This window comes from Triturus cristatus, chromosome 5_2, assembly GCF_964204655.1.
Source record: "Triturus cristatus chromosome 5_2, aTriCri1.1, whole genome shotgun sequence".
Classification (NCBI taxonomy): Eukaryota; Metazoa; Chordata; class Amphibia; order Caudata; family Salamandridae; genus Triturus; species Triturus cristatus.
This window is the reverse complement of record NC_140588.1, coordinates 331201175-331224155: the sequence shown is the minus strand read 5'-3', so window position 1 is coordinate 331224155 and position 22981 is coordinate 331201175. Positions and strand designations below refer to the sequence as shown.

The following is a 22981-nucleotide window of genomic DNA, read 5'->3' as shown; positions in this document are numbered from 1 at the left end:
ATTAGGATTGGTGATGGATAACGGGGTAGGTGTGTTGAGCCTCTATAGAGTGCGTCTGCCATCTTGGCCCTGCAAGCTATGCCTCCATTTTGATTCCACCTTGTGCCTTTTTCATCCACCACCAGACACTTTCTTCCCCCAGTTGTTAGCCTTGTAGGTTCCTTTTCATCCCTGCATTCTTTTTCTCGCTGTTTTTCTGTCGTTCTCCTTCTTTTCCACTTTTGTGTTTTTTCTCACTCTTGTTCTGGGTCAAAGCCTGATGAAGAAAAATAAATCTTGATCCCCAAAAATAAGTGTCTGCAACCACTGGATCAAATTAGGCACTGCATGTGCCTCTTCTTATGCGATCAGCTGAGTTGCAACTAGGTCTAGCTTTCTTAGTTCTGGTAATGCTGCCCCCTAGGTACCCAATTCTCCATGTTTGATCAAGAGGTGATGCAATGGTTCATGACCAAATGGTTTGTTCAGGAGTGCCACTTTCCATTCAGGTATGGCCTGCCATTCTGTTAAATTAATATAGATATTGAAAGAATGTTTGAACATAGCCAAAGATCTCCTTATAGTAGTCCTTCCTAAGTATTCACTCAAAACACTCTCCCTTTTCCTGACTTGGTGAACTGCAATTTGCCCTGGGCACTCATAATGGCATGAACATGGCTTCTAAAGAGTGGACTATTCACCAAGTGCATATGCGCACTGATTAAATGTTCTATGTTTATATTATGTTGTTTTTATGATGAATAGTGTTCCCCATCATAGGGCTGTGAGCTGAGCTGCACATGCTATTATGCAGAGATCAGAGATCAAGTGTTACTGTTTACCCTACTTGGTGATATGTGAATGTTGGAAAACATTGATTCATTGCGGGCTGGATCATTATTTGCAGTTTGCGTGTTACCAGGTATAAAGTAAGGTTCTGTAAAATAGTATCAAGCTCTACTGCTATCTGCATACTCACTATTTAAAATAGAAAGTATTTTCACCCTTTCTCCAGGCTGTCACTGTCAAAGAAGCTTTGTCTGCCAAGGTCCGACATATAAGAAGAAGCATCAGCACTCCAAATGTCCAACACGTAAGCCAGTTTCAATCACCAGTGAAAGACTTTATCTTGTATGTAAATATTAATTGTGAATGTTTCATAGGGAAGAACATGGTTTCACCCACTTAGCAATTTTGCCCTTCTTGCTGCTTATTGGCATCATTCTTAGGTTTTCTGACCACGTTCCGAACCCTGTCATAGTTTATCATAGGTGCCCAACATTCTCAAAGCGATGCCACGTCCCAGTCACCTTCGCCCAACTTGTCACCTCCATGCTGTCCTTTACTCATCCCAATCCTCCAGGAGAGTTACAGTATTTATCTACTTTCAAATTATCAGGATGTGAAAACGATAGAGTATGGATGTTCTGTTGAATTAGAGGATGATTCATAGACTGCAATAGTTGAATAAATTGAGCTTACAATTGTCAGCCATGGGTGTAGTTACCCACACATCCTAACTGGTATTAAGGCTGTAATAAAGTGTATGCAGACAATGTTAAATTAGAAAAGCATATACAAGGGTCAGCTGATGTTCTGTGTTCTGTAACCTCTGATTGATAAAGCATTTAAATGTGTTTTTAGTACATGTGGTATTATAGCTCTTCGCAATCTAAGGCATGTGTGGTACAAAATTGTGTTTGGACTTGAGGGAATACTGAGTGTTGACTAATCACGATAGGGGTGAATTACTGAATGATCTTATGTACGTATGATTGTGAAGTACTGAGTTCCCATGGGGAAGTTTTTTGACTTGTTAGTCTGGGAAGGTGACCTTTCCCCTTGGTCGTGGGACCCCTCTCTTCTTGCTTCAGTGCTGATAGCATTAGCCCTTCTGTTATTCACGATCATAGTTGGCAGATTTTGAGAGCGAGCCATTGCCTCAAACACAAAGATTACTGTGCTCTAGTTTTGAAAGATATACAAGACATCACTGGCATTGTAGTACCTCTGATGGCACTGCAGACATTGCAGGCTGGATGCCCGATATGAAATGGAGATCCAAGAGAGTTATGGAGAGGCTTGTGCTATTGTGACTTCTAATGGCTAACAAAGCTTTCCTAGCGAGATGGGCATTGGCTTGACCCTCCAGCGGGACTGGAGTGGTGCCATTGGTACCATAGGCAATGGTCAGAGCTGGCCTTCGAAAAATAGCTTATGACAAAGCTGGCAGAGAGAAGGAATACAGTGTTTACTGGTGTGTGGTGTTAGGCTCCTTTGCCGCGGTTTTCAGGTATCTTACTGTCCTAGAACACTCCTGATCCTTACACAATACTTGCCTCCAGATTCTAGAAGAAGAAAAAAAAAATTGAACTTCACAGCTATCTACTACCCTGAATCTCTGAACTTAATTGTATAGTGGGCTAAATGTAATTTTGTTATGTGTAACACCTTGAGCACCTACGGAAGAGGGAGCATTGTGAAGTATGAAGAGAGAGTTGCTGGTTTTACCAGTCTAAATCTTCTATTTCGTTTTTGGAAAAATAAATTAAGATTTGTTTAATCTTAACCCCTGTCTCTCTTTTTGTGCTTTCAAGGTATCCTCCAGTCGATTAGATCTTTCCGGCTGTGAAGATGATGAAAAGGTATGGATTTTACTATTAACCTACTTAATTATTTGTGCCATGTTTAATTACTTTTATGATGGAGAACTGATTAAAAATATATATATAAGTTAAACATTATTCCAGAACTTGTGCATTGTACAAAATCTTGACATAAAAAATTAGTGCAAATGAACTGTGCTAAAAACAAAGATAGATAATAATATATCACATTATTTGTGCAATAGATATTTTGCACCCTGGAAAAAGCAACTGCAAGTTGCATTGTGTATACATACATAGCTACCAATAAATGATGATTGATTTGAGGCTTAAGTGCCTCAACAATTTTATTAATGTTTGAAACACTGAGGAATGTAGTTGTGTATTTGAGAGAGCACTTAGAGCTGGGCTGTTCACTGCATTAATTATTTACCCTGTGCAAATATGTGTTGAATGTGTGTTAGTATTTTGGGAAACTGTTTCTGGTGATAGATTGATCACTTAAGTTGACAGCCCTTCAGCCGATCGCTCCACTGTGAGGGACTTTTACCCAATTCTCTTCTGCCATTTCCATCCATATTCCTTTGAAAGGCCTTAAAACAAACTGCTTTCACTATATTTGGGAAACAATAATTTGCTGAACTCTTTAGGCTTTCATCTTTGTCATAGCACAGAAGCCGCCCAGCATCTGTCACAGACTATCTCAGACTTCTTCACCATTATGGGTTGGCGGCTCTTATTTAGATTAATCCGCAGCTTTTGATACAGTTCCTACTCCATCTTTCTTAATCAACTGTTTTGGTTAGGCGTCTGGAATCAGGCCCTCAAAATTATACATTAATTTCTCTCCTTCAGAACTCATTCTTAACCGTGGCGTCCATCAGGGATCATCACTAAGCCTCAATTACTTAACATCAGTGTCACCCCTTTCGCCATATTAGTGCGATCTTTGGTCTTGACATAGTATCATATGCTGATGACACCCAGATAATCATTACTATCTTGAAGGAGCCAGTATTGACATGAGCTAACATTTGCTCCTGCATGAGGATGGTGGCCAATTGTATGAGGGAAAACTGCCTGAAACTTAATAGTGACAATACTGAGGAAGTTCTGTTTGATCAGCAACCTTTCAACTGGGATGCCTCTTGGTAGAAAAGAGATGAGGTCTTTTTCCAATGGCGGTTGAATCCTAAAAAAATGTAGTCTTCAACATTGACTTCAGTCTGCCTTTTTCCAAACAGTTCGATCACAGACTGTTTCGTTCTTTCATTCTTTTGAGTATATTGAGGAAAATTTTTCCCCTGCTCTCTATTTTAGCTATGGTGGTTCACTCTCTCTCATTGTTTGTTGCCTAGATTACAGAAATGCTCTGTGCCTAGGCCTCTTAACGTCTACAGGTTACAAAAATCTGCTCTGTAATCTGTCCTTAATGTCCCCACACTTTTTACAGTTCAGCTGCTCTAAGCCAGTTTCATTGGCTCGGCATCAAAATGTGTGCACAGTTTAAATCTCTGTGCATGGTTCAAAGTGCAATTTTGAGCTCCAGATTCCTCCTAAAGCACAAATTCCAAATCTGCAAACCGTCTCACGGTCTGAGTTCCTTGATGATCAGTGTGTTCATGGTTCTTCGCATAAAGAAATATAGACTAGGATGTCACTCTCTGTCTTACTCTGCACCAGTGCTTCCTATCTCCTTCATGTACCTCCCATGCACAGATTATATCAAGAAAACTTATGAGCTCTACTTTGCTCTCTTCTATTTTAGCTCCAGGACACCCTTGAGGGCAATTGGTGCACTTTACAAAATTATTAACATATAACCGAGACAAAAACACACAATAGGTGCCTATCTTGGAAATAATTTTAATAATAACTAAAAATCGTTATTATGAAAACGTGTTTGCCATGTAAATGCTTACTGCCCTACATCCCTAATACTTATCTAATGCTGAAGAATGTCATTTTGTTTTGCAGGGATGGTCAGAAGGCCATCTTGAGATGTCTGACTGTTCCTCCAGTTACCAGGATGTATCTTGCTATGGCACCTTACCCAGGGAGTCACCGAGAAGGAATAAAGACAGCGGCGGTGGTGAGATACATTTCCCATCATCATTGTTAATCTGTTTACTCATTTTATCTTTCCTGAGTATAGGTTTGATGCTTCATCCAAATCAATCAGATTTAACCATAACCCAGTGGAGCATACGTGTCTTGGGGCTGCCTGATGCTGTCTTCACTACTATTTTCTTTGAGTCATATGAAACAAGTAGATCTAACCAGCTTGTGCTTCTGGTTGAATTTGGTGCAGCACCAACAAATCAGTTTGTGGAAAGGTTATTCTGCTCCTGCTATTTCAAGGGATACTATATTATTATATTCACTGAAAGAAAAGTGGTATCTAATCAGTATATTTCAACAGCGAGTTTCAGTAGAAACAGAAACTGATTGAGGTTCCGTTTAGTCATTTTTTAGTTTATCTTTGTATAATTTTTCAGATTTTTTCACATATTTCCTACAAAGGTTGACAGTGACTACTTATTTCCCATCTCCCTTTAGGAGAGGAGTAATGGCATCTGTGGCTGCAGATATACATGTTGCACAACATCACTGGGTCAAACTCCACACAGTAGAAGACAAGGACGACTTCCTATTTGAAGCCCTGTCTAAGACAGAGCGTGTGGTCCACTACTTCCCCATGCTCAAGGGCATGCTCAAGTCGACCACTGACAAGTTTAAGGAGCCAGTTAAAGCCGGAGTAGTTACTTCCGTATAGAAAAAAGTCAAACCTGTCCCAGACAGTCGGGCTTCTATTTGTGGACAAATTGCCTGTGCCTGTTTAGTTGTTTACACTGCCTGCAAGAGGTCTTCTGCACCAGTCATAGGAAACGCCCTTCAGTCAGACAAGGTGTCAACACAAATTGATACTACAGGGTAGTGCTTGGGGTGGTTACACACTAGCACATTGCTAATTCACTGGGCTTCTTTTCCAGATATGTCAAGTACAACTGGGAGACGATGGAGGATCTGGTGAAACACATATCTAAAGCCCACCAAAAAAGAGCACAAGTGTTAGTTGCTGAGAAGAAAGCCATCAGCCATGCACCGTCAATGCACCAGATATGGCTTTAAGGGATATTAATATCTGCATCCTTCTCTACAGGCATGCCTGGCTTAGGGTGTCAGGGATTAGACCTTAGGTCACCTTTTGAATGTCCCTTTTGGTGGTGAGCATCTGTTACGCTCCTATGTTGACTATATGCTCGAAAGAATCAAAAAGGGCACTGACTTTGCCAAGTTCATTTTCGCCCTACAATCCCTCAGTCTCAAATCTGCTTTGCAGAAGCAGCAAACCAGGGGAGGTGCCAAACTGGTGGGTTTAAGTCAGTAACTCCATACCCACCAGCACCTACAGTCCTTTTAGGACACCTAGCAACCTAAGACCTTCCAGGGAGGGGCCTATAAGGAAAATGGGTGGGGAAAAGGCAGATGCGGCCTCACAAAGGGTTCCTCAGGTGTAAAGAAGTGACACCCCCTTCCTCCCCACCAAACTACATCACACCTGTCGGGGGAAGACTGAGGCACTTCCTGGCACAGTGGGAAAACATCACCTCAGATCAATGAGTATTCTCCATTATACAGGCAGGTTGCTGCCTTGAATGTCACACAACCCCTCCCAACATCCCCCACCTCCATGATGTGTCCATGCTGAGCAGGACACATCAACAAGTCCACAAGTGGTAACTCCACCCGCAAGTCCCTCTCAAGTACTTCCAACGGTGGGTAACTGCAACAATAGACCTCTTTGCACTCCCGAAAATGCAAATTGCCAAAATGTCAACTCCAGATACCCACAGTTTATGAGCAGTGCTCTATGGATGAACTGATCAGGGATATTTGCCTATGCCTTTCCATCTTCTTTCCCTCATCCTCTACGTGGTGAGGAAGATGAGGCAGGTGTCCTTGACCCTCATCCTAGTGACGCTTACCTGAGTGAGACAGCCCTCGTACTTGATGCTCCTAAAGATGTCAGTCAATCCTCATGACAAGTGCTTGCACACACCAGACCTTCTCGCTCAGCATCCAGATCAGTTTCGGCACCCAGATTCCAAGCAGCTGAATTCCTGAATTCCTAGATTTTGTTTACCTCTATCTCTCAGAATGATGCATGGTTGTCCTGTGGGAGTTGCAAAAGCCCACAAGCCGCAACTGTTATGCAGCTAAGTGGAAAAGGTTCATGCATTACTGCATATCCAAACAGTTAGACCCCTTTAAGCTTTCTGCGCAGAAGATTGATTATTACCTCCTATACTTTTACAAGACCGGACAACTTTAGAATTGCAAAATACTGTGCTATATTTTTCTTTCCTATTGCTGAATGTTTACAGTTCATTGACCAGTATTAAAAAAAATTGTTACAAAAATGATATCCTACAGCTTTTTCTTTCACAATCGCTGTACCCCACCAAGATTGTCACATAATTCACTTTACTTGTCTTTCTCTCACTGCAAAGTGAGTGGTGTTTGTAAACACCAATCCCCATTCCAAACAAATAAGCAGCAATTTGTCAGAAGACATAGCCTGACATTTGACACTTGTGTTTGAGGCGCAGCAAATGTGGCAAGATAAATACAGAGTTTAAGGATATCATTATTTTTTGCTTGGACCTTTGAGCCCCACCAAAAATCAACTTGCTACCCACAGTTTGGGAATCACTGGTGTAAAGAGCTGTTTTGCTCATTATGGGTTAAACTAACACGTGCTGGGAGTTTCCCTGCATTATCATGAGGTCGGAAAATGCTAGCTGCGTGTTTCTCACCCTCCAAGTCTAACCTCTTACATTGTGTCCTATATACACTCCCTTTACTGCCACTTGGGAAGATGTTCACAACTGTTTTCTGAAGGCCAGCCTCCAGAGTGCTTTAGATTCTGAGTGGATCTATGCTTGTCCTACTGCCCTTAGTAGGCTCTGAGATCGGTGCAGTTTTTTTTGGATCTGTTTTATTCAAGTTGTTCTACAAATTACAAGTAAATAACCGTGTAAGAACATCTGCTTACCCCCTTTGCCCCCAGCCCTGTCATGGCGCGTTATCCAGTTGTTCAGTGTGACTTCAGTGGCTGCTTCCTTGTACAGAACATCTCTATGAGAAATAATTACACTTCATTTCATCACAATATTTACAACCCAAAATCATAGGTTGGTGCATTTTGAGCACAGGCAGCCCCTTTACATGCAAGGCTTCACTATATGTGTATTGGAGACCTGTGAGGAAGTCAACAGGCCAAACCATGTAGACTGATGGTCTGAGATACTTGGGCCCATTCAAACAAAGGTGAAGTGTGGGGTGGACTACTGCACTCGAGACAGATAGGCAGTGTGCCAAAGGCTTGAGGTCATCGGCAGAGCTGTGACCCACAGGTGCCTGCACATGTTGACAATGTCAGTCCATGACTGGGGGTTTGACTCCCAGCCACTGAATGAAATGTAACTGATGTGGACTGGGAAGGAACGTGGCACAGTAAAAAAGCTTTGAACATAGGAAGTGGGGGAAAGGGCTCCTCCTCCCAGTTGAATGGGAAAAAAATGCAACAATGGCATAAAACATCATTTTGGACAATGGTTTAATAGTTATAGGAAAAACGTCTTGTGTAAATGGGTGTGCTACTTTACATTCCAGCAAGAGTTTCTTCATGGGCTCTAACTGGAATCATATTCCCACATATATTATCTCTTGTTATCTTTCGGGCTGCTTCGGCTGGTTGAATAAAGAAAGATATCTGAGATCTCCCTTTCAGATCATGCTCACATATATATATTGTTTGGTCAAGCAGGGGAGTAATACTATGAGGGAGTCCTAGAGACTGTGCATTTGACTTCTTAGCAATCCCGTGCACAAAGCCATAGTAGCCAGAGGACTTTAGAGCCATTTTCAGATGATCAAGGTACAAGACACTTTTCTGTGAGTGCAATAGGACACTCTTAAGGAAACAATGAGAGGATAGCAATGGTCATATAAGCTCAATTAGCAAGAGATAAAAAGCAGGTCATAGACAACAGAGATCAAGGCACTTGAGATGCTTGATAAGGAACAGCTCAGTCGGGCCATAGTCAACTGGCGATATTAAAAGTACAACTTTCAGTCCTTAGAACAAACAGAACAGAGACTTTGTTTCTCAAACTGAGGCAGAAATTTTTATGCAAAGGGAGACAAAGTTGCTCCCATGTTAACCCAGAGGCTTTGAGCGCAACGGGCAAAAATACACATTTTGTGACTCAAGAACCTAGGTGGGGATGGCCATCCAAGGAGCAAGAAAAATACCCTCTTACAGAAACTTTTTGGAATGGTATATATTAAAGGTCAAGGAGAGACTGCAGAAATTCACCATTTTGTTCAGTCATGTGAGATTATGGTTGTCCCACAAGAATATATTATTGATCTGCAAATGCCCATTAAAAAAGGGAATTGCTCCTAGCACTAAAGCACATGGACCCGCTGGCCCGATGGTCTCCCATGGGCTTCTATAAAATGCTTTTCTCATAACTAGATACAGAGATGACCAATCTCTTCCTTAGAATGAAAGAGTGACTCAGTCAATGCATGAGACAAATATAACTCGTATCCCTAAACCTAGGAAAGGCCCTCAATAGTGTGCTTCGTTTAGACCAGTTACTCTTCTTAAACCGTTATTAAAATCTTCAATAAAATTCTGTCTACAAGTATGAGCAATTTTATATTCTTTTTAATAGAGGTCGATCAGGTAGGCTTTATCAATCGTAGGCAGGACAGACACATTATGGGAATCGTAGCCCGTATAGCGGAGAATGCAACAAATTCCAGATCTATTTGTACCACAGTGCTGAAAAGAATTGATTGCATAAGTTGGTGTTCCATGGCTGCCATTCTTTAAAAGATAGACTTATGCCATATGATAACAGGATCGATATTTGCTAACTGAGATCAAGGGTGAGAGTGAATTGGAGTCCGTCAGACAATTTCATGTTAAGAGTCAAATGAGACAGGCGTGCCCATTATCCCCCTCCACTTTCTGTTGGTGGTGGAGGCGTTAGCTATTGCAGGTGGGCAAATCCTAACAAAAAAAGTTACATTTGGAAGAGAGGTGTTTAAAATGTCTTTTTGCTTGACCTACTGGAGAAGTTTAAAATGATCTCTATATTCAAAATAAACACACAAGTCTGAAATATGAAACGTCTACTTCCCAAGAGGCAGCCATTAAAATAATATATTTGGGATTATCCTGATAATCAGACTACAGCAACTTGGGTGATGCTGCAGCATCAGATAGTGGGAGATTTGAAGCAGTGGTGCACATTATACATCTTCTGGTTGGGTCAAATATATGTGTTTAAGATGAATGCTGTCCCTCAAATATTTTATATCCAGTAGTCCTTGCCAGTAGCTATCCCAAGGTATGAAATACTAGAATTGCAGCAGAGGATGATAAAGTTTGTTGAGGCAGGGAACAAGATGAGAATTGACAAGAAAATAGTTGTGGCTCTAAGACAGAGGGGGTCCCTGCCCAGATATATTAAGGTACTACCAGGCAGTGCATCCTCAGATGATAGCAGCATGGCCTTAAAGAGAGACTGAAAAGGTATGGTTGCTAATGGACCAGCAGTAGTGGTAAGATCACTTTGGGATCAAATGTGACTTGAAAAGAGATATAGATAAAAGAAATGCATTGCTAGTCATACTAGTGAAAACCATGTTGGAGGGTTGGAATAGTGTAACCAATCACAATATGAAAACACCTTGGGTCTAGTCTCTGATATCTAAAAAAACAAAATCTTCAGATTAGTACCCCAGCAGCACAGTGAGTTATCCGGAAGACTTGAGTGAGCCTTTGTCACAGGACATTGGGGAGGAAAGATTGGTCCGGGATATGGGAAGTCCGACATCCCATGCACGTCACCTGTAGGAAGGCAGACTATCAAATCATGTACCAAGTGAACCCTACCCCACAGCACATACATAAAAGGTTTCTCTCTACACCAGACGCATACTGAAGGTGCTTTTCTGAGGAAGGCTCCTACAAGAATATATGGTGAGAGTACAGCACCGCTATGGCCATACTGGAAGGAAATTATTGGGCTTATTAATGGAGTCTTGGGCTCAAGACTTAAGCGTGGTTCTTTTGGGTTTGTGGCGTTGGGTTGGTTTGGTAAAGTAGACCAAAGGGTACACTTCTAATGTTGGGTGCTGCTAAAATGTTGATGGCTCTTTATTGGAAATTAATGGGTGCACCAGAAATTGCACATTGGTTTCATGATGTGTCAACTCGTGGCAATGGAAAAGCACATGACCTGGCAGGAAAATATATAAATTCTGGAAGATATGAAGTTCACTGTTGGATTATAGTAAGCATCTGGAAAAAGCATGCTTATCTTCTTTAGGACTAGAAGCCCTGCAGCTCTTTGACTTGCATGCATTGTAATACTAATAGACCTACAGTGAGAGCTCGTTGTAATATCCGTCATTCCTAATGAACAAGATGGAGCGGAGATGAACAGACAACGGCGATCTGTAATGTTGTCTTGCTTGCTCTGTGCTGTGCAGGGGAGGATAAGCAGTTTGGCGAAGGGGAGTACTTCATTCGCAAAAGATTTATGGGTACAGAGCAGTGTTTGTGTCAATGTGAGAGTGAATAAATCACTGAAAATATCTTATCCTAAATTAAGAGCAGTATCTGGCCAGATAAAATCCTCCCCACTGATGTCTGGTCTTGAGTTCAGGCAACGTATTTAGCGTAGTCCGTGTCACAACTTCAGTCGTTGCTTCTTGCCAACATCTCACACTGGTGATTTTAAAAAGTAATACTACAAGTGTGTCAGTGGATTATGCTCTGCTGTTAGCCAAAAAACAGCAATAGATGGAAGTATTGCACATGAAAGTGGCAGTTTCTGACATGTATTGCATTAGATGGATGTTTGGTTTGTTCTACTAGAGAAAGTGTCGCTTGGTGTCACCCTTCAGGCAGTTTAATGTTACAAATAACAATGCTGAAAACGTGGACATTTTACACGTAAGCAAAATTGAGATGCTGTAGATGTAAACAGGTTGTAGAGTTGTAGTGAATAGCATTGTTTTATACCTTTTCCATCATGCTTTTGAAGTGATTACTGAAGATAGTGGAGAGGTGTTTATTTAGGTCATAAACCATATGATCCCCACTGTTTGAGATCAAGGGAATGTGAGGCAAATATAGGCTGGCCTCGTCTGTGTCCTCTCTAACCACAGTTTGTACCACCAAAAGAACAGACTAGACCAATTTGACAAGACCATTAAGGGTCCTCACCCATGCACTTTTTGTCCCACTCTTTAGTGGAGCCTCGGAGTCGGCTATGCTCACGTATAGTTAAGAACCAGGGATTCATACAAAAATGTATGACAAGGCTTCACAAATCTTGGGTGTCATGCGCCATCATTGGCTCGCCACACTCACCAGAAGATACACTAGTGAATTTCCCTGTATTGCCATGGAATACATATTGGCGTAGTGCAGTACAGTATCCAATGTATTGGTACAAAAATATCTGTCACTTTCCCAGTTAATTTTCTTCTTTGGTGTGAGGGCATAAGAGATGGTTACACTGTCTTTTGTGATGCTTGGGGTGCCAATTACACCTGCATCCTCTTGGCCAACATTTTCCAGGCCTTTCTAGGGCCCTGGTTTTCATCTTAACCAGGATCCCTATTGTCAAACCTTAAGTGCTAAACACGCTCATACAGCACGCATACTCGTATTACCCACTTATGAATGTCAACTGGGAAATGATCGTTTTTTTCAGCACTTTGTTGGTGATCCTGTAGCACATAAACACAGTTAGTTTAAAATAAATACATACAGGTCAAATAGACATGACAGGACATAAAAACATGCATATTTTAGAATGTTGCCTCGGCACTCATCAAGCCTGGGGGAAAGCACTGCAAATCATTTTGGGTGTGTGGTTCATATTTTGTACAAAATGGGAATGCCGCATCTATTCATCTCTTCTTGCCCTAAACTAATTAGAAGAGACCTACTGCCCATATTAGGTTATCCAAGATCTTTATGGTGATATATCATCTATCGAAGGATGATTAACTTGGTAAAGATGAATTTCCCCATCCTTGACAGTAGCTGGCTGTTCCGGGACTGAATCGCTCCCGGTCCTGTGAGCAGCTATGAACTCTCAATCATAGAAGAAAATCTGAATCCCAAGGTACATCAACGATGTCAAGGCCCAACATAATGGTGTTGGTGCTATCCCTCAATTCACTATAGTGAAAATATTGGGGTAGAGCGTAGCAAAAACACAAGGGAGTGGCCTTTTTAATGTGATTGATGATTTATGTATAGTGAAGACCAGTTTAAGCATTAATATAATATGATGATATCCTGCAAAAGTTGCTTTCCGTGTCTGTTGGTGAACATGGATCCTTGTTTTTTTCAACAACCTATTGAATTTCTGAACTGTTCTTTATAAGTTGCTGGAACAAAACCAGCTGGTGCATTGTGGGCTGCTTGGATTTCATGTTGGACTGATTAACTGTGGTGTGCTTGGATTTTACATTGGACTGATGAGCTGTGGTGTGCTTTGATTTTACGTTGGACTGATGAGCTGTGGTGTGCTTGGATTTCAGGTTGTGTCCCAGAGAGCCCCCATGCAAGTCCATTCAAAGCATTCTCTCCCCAGCAACCAAAGTTTTTCAAGCCTTTACTGCCTGTGAAGGAGGAGCACAAGAAGAAGATCCCAATTGAAACTCAGCCTCTCCTAAGTCAAGAGGTAAGACCTTTTGTTTTCTTCAGAGATCAACAGAGTTGCACAAGTGTTTCTGTTTTGAGTGCTGGGAATACTCCACGCCCTATCCTGTCTGATTCTGCCAACCAGATATTGCTTAGTCCTTTTGTGACACTAGCAGACCCAAAAGGTGTTCTATGCAGAATTACAAGTTGTTAATATTGTTCCTGTTTGGTAAGTTTAGAGATTTTAATGTCGCTTGCAGTAAAATTCCCTGACGCTAGCACATAACTTTTTTACCTTTTCTCAGTGATAAAAGAATTGTCCTTTCTTAGGTGATGCTATTGACGTTTTTGAAGTTATTTCCGTTTTTCAGTTGCTTGTATTCTTTATTTCCTAAGTAAATTGTGTTTTTTCAAGTGACTGGTTTGTCCTATCTGTAAATCATGGAGATTCACACAAGTATGAACACATAGGTTGGTTTCTCATGTGAGAGAGCAGCACTGGCGTCTCTAGATGCGTCCTGTGCCTCAGCACCATTTGTCATGCTCCAACCCCACCCCCCCTTGTGCTCCAACTCCACAACTGTTGATGTTTGCTCATTTCAGGTGCAACACAGGGAGAAAAATAAATACCACTTTTTCCAATACACTTTAATATGTCCAGCCTGCTTTTCACTTTTCTTCGAGGCACTACATCAGCCTATACATAGGTGTATATGTGTGTGTCTGTTTATCTGTCTCTGCAAAGTCACATTTAACATTTTAATCAAGCAAAATATATCTCAATCCAGTCAGCATTCTTTAGTCGTGGGAGAGACTCACAAAAGGCTGCATTCCAGGATCTGCTGTAAAGTGCTTTATTTGTAGCGATACGTTTCAACCAAAATGTCATCATTACAAACTTACAGTTTAGGTGCCGCATCACCTTTAAAAAAACAGTGTGCAACTATAGACATGGAAACAAGACTTGTTCATTCTTTGCTTAAGAGTACATAAATGCATGGTACAATTATATCAATACGAGATAGTGTTACCAACGTCTTAATTGGTATACATATTCAAAAATACAAATGATTACAGATCTGACATACATTAAATGTACATACATTCATTGTCAAGAAGATCACATCAAAAGTATATAGGCTAAAAAAACAAATGTAAGTAAAGCCTGGTCCCTGTTCGTTTTAAGAGCTAAACGTAATTTACACTTAAACTGTTAGGCTCTGACAAAGACCGTATTGGTTGAAACACGTTGCCATGGATAAAGCACTTTACTGCACCAACGACATGGGATGGACAGAACCAGCCCTCATAGAGAGAGAGAGAGAGTGAGTGAGTGAGAGTGAGAAAAAATTCCACTGTCCTGTTTATTGGTGGACCCCATCAGTTTCATCTGTGGACCATTTAAGCCCCTCCCCCTTACAAATCACTCCTAGAGATGACACTGGAGAGCAGCTGGTTTTCTCACTCCTTTACAGTGTGGTTAGGAGGCGTTCACAAAGGACCTTCTTGCAGAAATGTTTTCTCTACATTTCTTGTATGTATGTGTTCAGAAATTCTCCTAAAATGCCTGAACTGATCCCCTTCCATATCCAGTTCATCACACCACATTGCTTGAAGGCGTATAACTTCAAGGTATGTGATGCTTGATCTAGTGGTGCGTCCTTATGACAGGCATTATGTTGCCTTCTATCTCAAATTTTAGTCAAAGTAGAGTTGCCCAGTTTGAATTTTATGATCTTGCAATATGTTTATTCTATGGTTTCCAAGTGTTTTTCAGTTGCACATAAGACAGATGCTGTGAACGATCCTTATCATTTGTATTCCACAAAATGTAAAGGATCTGACATTGTAGGATACCCTATCTTCTGATACCAATCACTAAAATACCCTCACTGCTACTGCATCCACCGTTTTTCATTAAACAAGAAAAAGCACATGCAAAAAAAGTATTTTACAACAGTTTACATTTGCACATTGTTAGGGCGATAGAAGTTGTTTATCTTATTTCAGGTTGTGGCCCAAAAAGCTTATGAACCAATGTCCAGGTTTCCTTGGTAGCAAAGAGACATCTAGCGAAAGACTAAATGGATTAAAACCTTCAGACTTTCACAAGTAGCGCTGAGCCTCAGTTCCCACCCTAGAAGATGAATACCTTCTCTGCTGAACATGCTGTAGAATAAAGGGCACTTTTTCAAGGTAGTGGTGCAGGAAAATCATTAAATTGCAAGGGATAGGGGGGGAAGGCAGGCACCGACTTAGCAAAAATGAGACCGTGGCCACAGTCAGGTTTGCAGTGAAATATGAAATGTTTATTTTTAAGATTCAGATTTACATGCAATAGAAAAAAAATTATACAATCAATTTAAAATTATACAATGACCAATACAAATTTAAAAGGTTTTCAAAATAATTACAAATTTTAAAACACATAATTTCTTGTAGGGGGTGAAATATCAAGCTTGTCTTTTCTTTTGTCATATGTACACCATATTTAAAAAACAGAGGTTTTAGGAAAATGTTGTTTAAAATGCAGATCAGGTAAATAAAACATGCTCCAAATTTTGCAGACTTTTTACATAATTCCCAAATTCACTCTTCGAGAGGTAATCCAAACCAAGCAACGGTAACTACCTTTATGAGTTGAATGTTCATGGGCAGCAATAACTAAAAACGACCGACTCCATGAGGTAAATTCCAGGATAGATATGGTTGAAGGTGTGCTTCAATACATGGAGACAACAACTCTCATCATCTTCTTACCCCTACATGCTAACATATCTAGACTTATAGAGCTGCTCGCTCCTACTCTGTATTTTAAAAAAGTTTTTATGTTGAGCGTACGATAACTCCAACACATCAGCCTACCTCAGATTAAAGTGCATAAGTGCTTGCTTAAGAATTTTAAAGTGTACATTTTCTTATTCCGACCAAAAACTTCGGAACATAAATAACTTCTTAAAGTGAGCTTATTACTGTGCAAAAGCAGAGCAACCCAGCTCAATATAGCAGCCAGTCCCATTACGTAGGAGCTTGACAAGCCAATCTCTAGTTGAAGCCCTTCAAACCAATTAATTTAATTTACAGATTTTCCTGAGAATTTTACCCTCTATTCTAATAATGAAACCTCAGCATTTTGTATCAATTATTTCAATAGCATGCAACTATGTAGGTGGTATTGTTGCCCAGTAAACTGTAAGAAGCTTAAAACGACAATGCCCTGTCGTCCTGTAAAAAGAGAGGAGAGCACTCACATGATAATGTTTGAATATATAAACTCTCCCCTTTGTGGATTATGTCACCTATGTCGAAAACACTTCCCTCCTATAAACAAGCTGTGCTTTCAGTTTGTGTATCAGGAATGGCTGATGTCACTGTGCTAGTTGTTGAGATGTGAAGCACGAGCATTGGCTGTCCAATAGGTTTGTGCACTGTAACATTGTGTGTTTGTGTGCAAGATAATCCTGGAACCAGAAAGGGAAAGTCAAGTTCTTGAAAGCTCTGAAGAGGCAGACTGGGTACCTGTTCCCACATACTTGGCCTTTGTCTTGCTGTACATATGCAAGAGCTCTTGTGGGACACCAGGATCAAGAAAGGGAGGGAGGGAGTAGAGCAAATCCATTCCTCGATGACGTTCAGAATTCAGACATGGTGACCCCGTGTACAGGATGTTGTCCTGTGATGGACCTCTTGCTTCCGGTTCAGGCATGATCTCTAGCTGTATGCTTCGCGTCCTTCCTGCTGCATTGAACAGGACTCTTAAGAAAAGCTTTAAGCTGGAAAGGGGTCTTAGATGCAAATTGGAAGGGATCTTATCTGTATCGAGTGTCTTCTATTGAAGTGGTGGAATGGGGTGGCATAGACACTTAAGGTTCTATCATCTCCTTACTGCTTGCTGTGCATCTGCCCTCTTCCTTCCAAAGAGAGTGTACTATGTTTTTTATTTTATTAAAGCAAGCAACAAGCTTAAGAACAATTACCAACTGCGTGCAATTGGTACTAGAATAGTTTCATGAGGTTGCACAGAAGAGAATATCTTTAGAATGTAGTCTATTCGTTATCTACAGTGTGTTGAAATTGATGACTGCACGTTTTTCAAAAATTGAAGTAAGTGCAGTTTCAAACATTTTGTTAAGTCCTTCATTTAATTCCCTTTTGTCAACAAGTCAATGCTGCAATAGCTAATATGGCCACCATGATCACCTTATGTTCTTGGAGATTCTAGTTTCGAAGGCAAAGTGAAAAGGATGGTTTAAATTTTACTTTTATTTTCCATTGAAAGATGGGCCCTTAGTGCAAGTCGATAATGGATGATTTTTTGCTTCTTGCCTTGTCTAATTTGAGTCCCGTTTTCTTCCACTCCTCTACATAGAAGCAGCTTCCTGGTATGCTGCAAAATGTCAGGATGTCCAGACAATTTGTTTGCCCAATAAATAGTCTGTTAATTGCCAGGTTGCTGTGCTCAACTCTTAAATCCTCTACCAGTCCAGACCCCCATGCCCCTGAAACTGTGTGTGAGACAACACAGCCAAGGCCAGGTGGAGTTGCATTCCTTGTCCTCCAAAGCCCCATCCAGTACAGTGAGCATCAGGGTAATTTTGTAGCAATCTGTGAGTTAAGGTGCCATACTGGAAAGGTACATAGTTGCCTGCCACATCATTTGGCCGCATCCAATTAGAGGTAAATGGTCTGTATACTCAGCCTCCCAGTAAGCCTCCCAGAGGGTATTGCGATGGATGCTCTCATCTTTAGGAGTGTTCTGATTCACCTGGTAGCCATATTGATTGGCTCGGGAGGGATGTTGAGGTCTGGGGGTTCCTGGCAGTGGTGAGCCCCCGAGAAAAATCCTACAGGAGTATCCTAATGTCTCTCTTTTCCCAGTGGCTCTTCTCATGTGTCTAATAGGAAGAAGAGAAACCTCGGAGCAAGTAGCCTGGACACAAACATTTGGGTCTGGAGTTTAATGTCACACTAAGGCCTGCTTCAAACCTCTCTGCCTTTCTCTTTTGCAGGAGTTCTGAGGGCGCATACCTCTCTGAGACCCTCTTACATTAGGTCAGTATCTTTAGTCTTACGGACTTTTCCAAGATTTCTTCATATCCCAGAGCACCCATCTCTGGCCACAGAGTATTTTAAATATTTGAAGGCTCAGATTTTTAAATTCTTTAGCAATAATGGTTTCTCCATCTTTCCAGTCGCCTTCTCCTCTCAACACTTGAAATACTGTAACTGCATCATTGTGATAACCCAATTCTGTGGCTGCTGGCACTGCTTAGGGAGATATTTCACAATTCTGCACCCCATCACTTGGATGCTATTCTTAACTGCTGTCAAGACCTTCCAAAACATCCTTGTTGTGTTAACCCATTGCCCTCTGAAGTAAACCTAGCAGAAAATGCCAACGGTGATGTTAGCTTCCCAAACCGCAGCTTCTGTTCAGTTAAGTTTGTAAACCTTGAGCACCGATTGACAATATGAATATTGACAAAGTGTTTGTAGTGTTGTCTTTGAAACAAGTCTTGCTAGATGTTATTGTCCTTAAGCCCTCTTCTTTAATATTTACACCTTCATCATCTTTGTCTTTGTTTTGCTGCCAATACTCCAGCTGTTCACTTTATCGGAGCTTTGTCCTCTTTATTCAGACTACTGGACATTTCAGAACCAGTCAGTCTCCATAGGGTATGCTTGGGAAACAGAATCCTACTCCCGTTACTCTTCATACATTTGCATTGTATTGTTGTAATAGTTAACCTACAATATGATTCCCAGGCCTGAAGTTGTTCTGGTACTTAGAAAGTGTTTAACAGATGAGTGCTGAAAAATAATACCTTACAGATCAGTAACATTAAATAATTTTTTTCAGCATTAAGAGAAGCTAAGCAGGACTGACAGTGACTGCAGTTTTCAATAAAGAAAGATTGATACTATTGTTATGTTATGCTGTGTGTGTTCTATGCTATACTATGCTATCTGTGTTTTTATAGCATGCTAATCACCCTTTAAGGTATCTATACGCTCAGTAGCAGGTTTGTGAGGCCAGACAGCCCTGGAGCTTACTCATAAAGCCAGGTTTTCAGCTTCCTGCCAGAGTCAAAAAGAGAGGCGGCGTCTCTGGTATGTTGTTGGATGTCATTCAAGGCATTAGACGCCAGGTATAAGATGGCGCTGCCCCCTGCTCTGCTTTTCTGTGTGCCTGGGGTCTGTGCTAGTCAAACTGGCAGAGCAAAAGGTATCTAAAAGGTTGGTGGAAGTGAGTGTGGCTGCTCAGGTATTCATGGCCAGTGTTTTGGAGAACATGCTCCATTAATTCTGTGAAACTACTATAAAAGATGATTTGTCTATCAAAGCTGGCAGTGCAGCGAGCCTTTGCTGTTTGCTGGCTTCTTTGTCCTTTCTGGCTATTGTGATTGCTTGAATGCAAGTTTTCAGTTTCTCTGATATTAGACCAGAGAAATGGATTCCTTCTTTAAGTGGTTTCAAACAAAAATGCCCTCATGAAGGAATCAGCATTTTTGCACTATTTCCATGCGTCCACGGGTAGCTATTACAATGTACAGTGGGCTAAAAGATTATGTTTTGTATCTTGTTTTTAAATTTAAAAATCTATTTAGAAATCTCAGCTTTTGAAGGAGCAGGAATCACTTCAGAAAGTTGTGCAATTAAGATAGTGTAGGTCATAAGCTTAATTGGTCCTGTAAATCAATTCTTTACAGTTCATCAGTTCAGGTGCAAGTTCAGATACAAAGCTGACCACTTCCAGCTGCTATGCAGTGCAACAGTAGATGCATAAGAAGCCTTTTGTGCTGAAAGGTACCAACAGGGGTGCAGTTCTGCAGTGTCACTAGCCAGAGTCCTTAGTTTCCAGGTAAACCTCTCCCGGGTCCCCTGTTGCCACCCCACCCCTGAGAGGAGATTTCACCCAAAATAGAAGTTACTGCTCTTGCACTAATAGCTTTTAGAAAAGAGGGAGGAGGGACAGAGTCCCCATTTAGTGAACCCCCTTTTTGTGAATCACACACTTGTGCTCTGTCATTGTTGCTGTGAGAAGAACAGACGTTGCTGGTTAAAAGAAAGATCAAAAAGTTTCATCACAGCAATTTAGATTTCTGTTTGTGACACTGTCAACACTTAAGGAACAAGTGCCACTCCTGAAGATGCTTAGATGTTACAATAGCAAAAAGAACAGATGATGGACAGAATGCTGAATTAATCTAACATTCGCCCCCAGTCACGTGGGTTAAATCCATCGATTTTTGCACGCCACGCCATTCCAGTTTAGCCCAAGCCATGTGCAAATCAGTCTTGACCGTGTTCCCCATGTGAACAGTCCAGCCCGAACTGCCAGGCCAGGTCCTACCTGGACCGGAACTGGTTTCAGGTTAACACCCCTCATCAGTCAGGCTGCTTGAATCTGGTGGCGAAGTGAGAAGGGGACCCACGGTTGGGAATACCCTTCCCACTTAGGGCGACAAAAGCAAAAAGAACAGATGGCATTGGTGGCATTGTTCCTCCAGATCCATACCAGAGCTGTTAAAGCCATCTTTACTCTCTCCTTTTGCAAGTGCCTTGCAAATAGGGGATTTTAAGCTGGCATACTGAATATCTTCAAATCCGAATACTCGCCGAGTATGTGACTTAAGCAGGCTAGAGACAAATTGTGAGAGGATCTAGTGCGAGGAATGTGTGGCTTTTGGCCATGAAAGAAAAGTGTCAAGGGTCTCTCACGGGAGATGCTGGGTGACATAGTTGTCCATTACCCCTCTCTTTGCCAGATGTTTTACTCCATCTTTTGTATTACCTATTAATTTGCTTCTCGCTATTTGCTTTAGGTGGCTGATTTGTATTTGGTATTTTTCCAAGTCCTTAAGAGTAAAGCCTGTGCTTTTTCCCCCAGTTCTGTTTTAATATGAATGTTCAGCTACCACATTATATCCACCTCATTTATAAATAGCAGATTTGAGACTTAATGGGCTACCTCCTCGAAGAGTTAGACTTATTACATTTCTAGAAATGGTGCGCCTAATATGGGTTGCAACTATTTGTGGTTGATGTCTCTTGGCAGGAGTTGGCACTGCAAAAGGCTAACCATAGGAAGCTAGATTAGGTTTATATTGGCTTTTGTTATGATTTTGAAGAAAAGGTATCCACCAATGAAAGTAGAGCTTGCAGAACAGAAGGCGTAGAGAGGCCAATACAGAGTTTCTTACTAATGCTCCTATCAAAGAGACCCACAGTACAGATATGTGGGTTTCGCTGCATACTTTTGGCAAGCAATCTTTCCCTGATTTTGATTCCAGTGTAAAAAGTCTGTTTCTACGTCCATGCTCTGATCAGTCCTCCAGGTTTCTCTTTTAATTGCTTCCTAGTAGCCACCTTCAAAACAATTGTACATATTTTTGGGAGGTTCGTTTAGAGATAAAGAACCTATAGGAGAAAGGCATCCATGGGACAACAAAATGAATTTTAGTTAATAATCTTAATTCTAGTGGATGTTTTTCCTCTCTTCAAAGTCTTCATCATTTCTTGAGAGTATCCTTGAAATATTCTTAGTCCTTCTATGGCAGGAAGTGTCTGAGGAATGAACAGAACTGTTGTGGCAGCCCCACACTTATCCACTGGTGACATCACTACAGGGTGATATCCAGTCCTGCAGGAAGGTTGCATATGTAAGTTTAATGCCACTTGATTCCGTTGGCAAATATTTTCCAAGGTCCGGTATTGAGACTGTGGATCTTACATTGATTGAGAAACTCCAGTGAACATGCAGTACCCTTCAAAATCATTGTTGAAGATAAGTAACCACTTCTCTTATTTTTTCATTGGTGTCTCCCCCAATCCTTGAATGCACGGATTCTGCTTGTTTGTTTTCTTTTTCTGTTTGCAACAAACTCGCTACATTTGTTGTTTTTCATTGTAACTAACCAGTGACTTGACCATGCTGTTTGTTTGCCATCACGCCACCTGACGGACCTATTGCATACTAAAACCTCATAAACTGTTGCATGGATATGTATGAACATGAATTGTTTGATGGCATGCCGCCTCATTGTCTAGCACAAACTCCTGTCTTAACTTGCATGAATTTAATGTTATATTTAAGCTCTGGTTGGTGCCTTCTTTGTGTGATGTGCTGTGTGTCTTAACCTTTGCAGAGCATGCCTTCATCCCAGGTACAAAACGCTGGCTCCGCTGGAAGTATTGCCAGCAACATGCAAATTGAAAACAATAGCATACATGAGGAGAAGATTGTAAGTTTTGTGCCAGTTTTTGTCATTATTCCTGGTGGTGGGTTTACGCCATTTCGCCGGTTGTTATGCAACAGCTGTTCAAACCGCCATAACATTAAAACGTGGCTGTCTGATTTTACTTTTAGACCTTTTTTATTTTGTTGTGCTTTGGTAAAGATTTGCCAATCTTTGTATTCGATTTTTAGGATAACAAATGTTTTCAGTTATTAATCGAAATAGAGAAAGGGTAATATGCTTTGCCCCATTAAAAAATTTCTGAAGGTATTAATCCACCAACTACCTCAGTAACAAGTAGAGTATGTAATGATACTGGGACCTATAATGTTTGACTTTTTAAATTTTGAAGATAAATTGTTATTAGAAAATTATTTCTGTAAAATTATTTATGAATGGAAAAGTAT

At 41.0% G+C, this 22981-nt stretch overlaps 1 protein-coding gene across 6 annotated transcripts in view; it reads left to right on the top strand.

Moving 5' to 3' along the window:
* KIF13A (kinesin family member 13A) overlaps nucleotides 1-22981 on the top strand; it is a 758668-nt gene that overhangs the window by 691695 nt on the left and 43992 nt on the right. For 5 of the 6 annotated variants that reach the window (XM_085607091.1, XM_085607090.1, XM_085607089.1 and 2 more), the window contains 5 exons: nucleotides 995-1072; nucleotides 2577-2624; nucleotides 4563-4677; nucleotides 13233-13375; nucleotides 22485-22580. In XM_085607091.1, the coding sequence (XP_085463217.1) occupies nucleotides 995-1072; nucleotides 2577-2624; nucleotides 4563-4677; nucleotides 13233-13375; nucleotides 22485-22580 (480 nt within the window). The remainder of the gene's footprint in view (nucleotides 1-994; nucleotides 1073-2576; nucleotides 2625-4562; nucleotides 4678-13232; nucleotides 13376-22484; nucleotides 22581-22981) is intronic. The other variant, XM_085607088.1, reaches the window with a different exon arrangement.